Source organism: Alligator sinensis, unplaced genomic scaffold (genome assembly GCF_000455745.1).
Source record: "Alligator sinensis unplaced genomic scaffold, ASM45574v1 scaffold1731_1, whole genome shotgun sequence".
NCBI classification, from domain to species: domain Eukaryota; kingdom Metazoa; phylum Chordata; order Crocodylia; family Alligatoridae; genus Alligator; species Alligator sinensis.
The window spans coordinates 67,680-71,495 of record NW_005843621.1 but is presented as its reverse complement, the minus strand read 5'-3'; the positions used below and the strand labels follow the sequence as shown (position 1 = coordinate 71,495).

General features: G+C 53.1%; 1 protein-coding gene across 1 annotated transcript in view; it reads left to right on the top strand.

Moving 5' to 3' along the window:
• Positions 1–3,816, top strand: part of LOC102368260 (zinc finger protein 485-like) — a 12,634-nt gene that overhangs the window by 5,439 nt on the left and 3,379 nt on the right. The window contains exons 6-8 of the mRNA XM_014527534.2: positions 2,723–3,003; positions 3,151–3,359; positions 3,566–3,810. Coding sequence (XP_014383020.2) covers positions 2,723–3,003; positions 3,151–3,359; positions 3,566–3,810 — 735 coding nt within the window. The remainder of the gene's footprint in view (positions 1–2,722; positions 3,004–3,150; positions 3,360–3,565; positions 3,811–3,816) is intronic.

The following is a 3,816-nucleotide window of genomic DNA, read 5'->3' as shown; positions in this document are numbered from 1 at the left end:
GAGTCTTCCCCATTCTTGTAACCCCTGGTACTTCCAGCTGTGTCTTGGCTAGGGGATCTCCCTTTCCCTTCTCCGTGCTCTCAGGTCATCTCCAATTTGCTGGGCAGAAAAATTCACTGCCAGCTGTTCCTCAGGGAATGGTTCTGATTTCTTCCCTGTCCTGCCTAGCGTGTCCTGTCGCACGAATCTAACAGTCTGAGCGTGCTCAATCAGTGCTGTCTAAAACCACTTTCACCTCCTTTGGTTACGACCCAGCAGAGGGTAATGGAAGTCTTATTAGCCCCTGCTGCCAACACTCCTGACACGAGCAGTTCCTTGACGCCGTTGCTAGTGACCCGTGCACAGGTGATGGAATCCGGGTACTTCTGTCTCCGGATTCCTGGAAGCTTCTGCCCATGTTCCTCCCATAGTCTTCATCTCCACAGGCTCTGGCTTAGCTGTGTTTACATGGAGACCTGCTCCCAATTCGCTCTGCCATTCACAGAAGTTGTCATTTCCTCCTCCCGACATCCTTCTGCATGTCAGATGCTCATCACGGTGATGAAAAGAGGTGGGCTCGGTGCAGGACTGGTAAAAGCTGGCTGCCATTTCCAAAGGGTCTCTGGCTTGTGGGCAGGGCTGAGGGACTTATCTTGTACCAGGTCACTTTGCTTTTTTAGTGCTTTCTTTTCCCTCCAGGTCCCCTGATAGACTTTCTTAGGGAAGGGCTCCAAGGCTTTTTGCTCTGCAAAGACCATATCAACCCTTCCTGTATCATGGGCTTTCACGTGCTGCAAAAGGTGTCTCCTTCTGCCTTCTCTTGTCTGTATCCAGGACTCCTGAGACTTTTGTTTCAAACCTGGCAGGTTTTCCCCGCTTCTGTGGTCATCTCCCCTTCTGGGATGATCCTCCTATTGGATGGGATGATTGCTTTCATTGCCGCTAGTTCTCATAAAACCGTCTATTCCTCTGTCCTGTTGGGAATGACCCTCTCTCCCAGATATCTCCTGGTCAAATATATGTCCTGGATTCTGTTCACTGCTGCCAGGCCTCACTTTAAATCTTCCCAGAGAAGAAACTCACTTCCATTCCTTTGCCTGGAATGACGCTGAGAAGATAGATGTTATCCAGCCACCAGTGTGTCCACCATCTCTTTATTTTGGTGCCTTGTAAATACTGAAAGCTTCATCTTTCTGCTCTTTAGCACATCACACGTCACTGCATCTCCACCCCCATCCCTGTCGTCTCATACCTGTTTTATACCTCCAAGTGGTGGGTACAGTACTATGTTTCCTATGACCGTCCCCCCAGCACCTGGGTGACAAGGGCCATCATCTCTTGCATTCTAAATGTCCTCCCTCCCTTGTCCTTCAAGGCCCCAGCCCGCTTCCTGTGAGGTCTTTGAATATGGCTCGCCGGCCTACTGGGTGATAAAAAGTTCATGATTCGGCCCCACATTGAAAAAGGTTGACCCCCCTGCCATAGGCTTAAATTTCCATTTATATTTAGCAGTGAGATTAGATTCCTCAGCGCAAGGTAGCCATGCCTCTACAGCACCCTCTCCCACGGCATGATGGATTTGTAGTTCCCCGTGGAAATCTACATGGTGGGTCGAAGCTCTGTGTAGCCAATATTCAAGGACAAGAGAGAGGCGTGGGACTTTCCCTGGTGTCTCCTGGTCAGGTCCAGCTGGGACGAGGAAGTGTTGACTCGTGATCTGAGGCTGCATTAAATGGCTCCATGGGGTGGTGGGATTCACAAGCTTCCATGTTACGGGGGGAAGTGGATCCCCCACAGCTCGTGTCTTTGTGCTTTGTCTCTGGGCCATGAGTGTCACAGTCTCGGGAGTCAGCAGGGAGTGCACGCGCAGGTTCATGCCCAGATCTTTGTCCCCGGGTAGATTCTGGTGACGTGCAGGCCACCTGGGCCCCATCAGCAGAGGAAAGCCACATAGACCTGGTCCAATCTCCACACCTTTCCCTGGAAGCAGGAAGGAGGCACAGCCCTGTTCCTTTCAGGAAAGAGACCCCAGCTCTAAGTCCTCCTCTCCCAGAACAGGTTTTGGAGGCAAGAGGGGTGAGCCATATGGGCTTTTTCTACCTTGGAGATGCATCTGGTCCAGTGTAAAGCCATTCTCCCCATACACCCCTGACTTCTGGGGAGCCCCAGAAATTCACCATGAGGCTATCCATCCTGGTACCTGACACTGCTCTCAGGACTGCCAGAGATGATGGGCAAGTACTGGAGAGCAGTCTCAACAATGCACTTGGGCTTGTGAAGCATGTCAGCCTAGGCAGGTGGAGGGCTCGGCATCATCTCCCCCTGGACCTGCTAGTGTTGTGGGACAGAGCAGCCCCTAGAGAGACTTCTTCCTTTCCGCTGAGTCTTCCTCTAGTCTCTTGTGCCCCTTAGAGGAGGAAGCCATTCAGGTCCTTCCCTAACACATGTCCCACGTGGGTTTCTCCCAGCAGGGCCTGAGAGGATGGGGCTGACAGCTGAGCCAGAAACCCTAAGCGCCTGGCTCTGACCTCCACTGAGCAGGGACCGTTAGCCCGGTACACAGACATACCCCTCCCTCAACCCTCCCTCCCTTGTGGTTTGGCAGGAAGACCATGTTCTCTTCAGAAGACTTAAGTGCCAAGGTGCAGTCATGCTCGCAGGCCCATCGCAGCAGAGGGTATAGCAGTATTTGGCCTGTGGCAGCAAGGCAGGGAGTAAGCTGGAGTTTCTCTTCCCCATGCAGGAGGCACCTGGCTGCTGTGCAGAGCTGAGAAACACAGTCTGGAAGAAGGGCCTGCAAACCTGGAGCCACCCTGGACTTCCCCCAGGGATTTGGCTGAGATGGAGTCCCTGAGACCTGAGGAAGACCAATGGCTCCAGAGCCAGGGGAGACCCCAAAAGCTGAGGGAGAACATAGCAGTGAAACAGGTGCCATCTTCCCCTGGGCATGAGAATAGAGAAAGCAGAGAGTCCAGAGAGAGCGCTGGGCCCAGGGAAGGATTTGTGGAGCTGAAGAGCCATAAGGTAAAGTTCCACCAGAAAGTAACCCTGTGTCCAAACCAAACCAGTGGGGAGGGACTGAGAGGGAAACAGGATGGTCCCACCAGGGCAGGGGTGCACTTTGCTCCTGGGCTTGAGTGCCAGAAAATCTTTTCCTGCCCCTCAAACCAGGCTCTGCCACCCGGGTGCCGTGAGTGTGGGAAGAACTTCACCCGCTCCTCCAGCCTGGCTGAGCACCAGGGCATCTATACCGGGGAGAAGCCATACCAGTGCTCTGAATGTGGGAAGAGCTTCAGTCGTTCCTCCTATCTGATGCGACATCAGCGCATCCATACCAAGGAGAAGCCATATCAGTGCCTTGAATGTGGGAAGAGATTCAAGGATTCGTCCTACCCCAAAAGCTGAGGGAGAACATAGCAGTGAAGCAGGTGCCATCTTCCCCTGGGCATGAGAGTAGAGAAAGCAGAGAGTCCAGAGAGAGCGCTGGGCCCAGGGAAGGATTTGTGGAGCTGAAGAGCCATAAGGTAAAGTTCTACCAGAACGAAACTCTGCATCCGAACCAAGCCAGTGGGGAGGGACTCGTGTGGGATTCGTCCTACCTGGCCCAGCAGCAACATATCCACACAGGAGAGAAACCACATCGTTGCTCTGTGTGCGGAAAGAGCTTCACCATTTCATCCTACCTGGCCAAGCACCAACACATCCACACTGGGGAGAAGGCACATCACTGCTCTGTGTGTGGGAAGAGCTTCACCTATCCCTCCCGTCTAGCACAACACCAATATATCCACACAGGAGAGAAGCTACATCAGTGCTCTGTGTGTGGGAAGAGCTTCA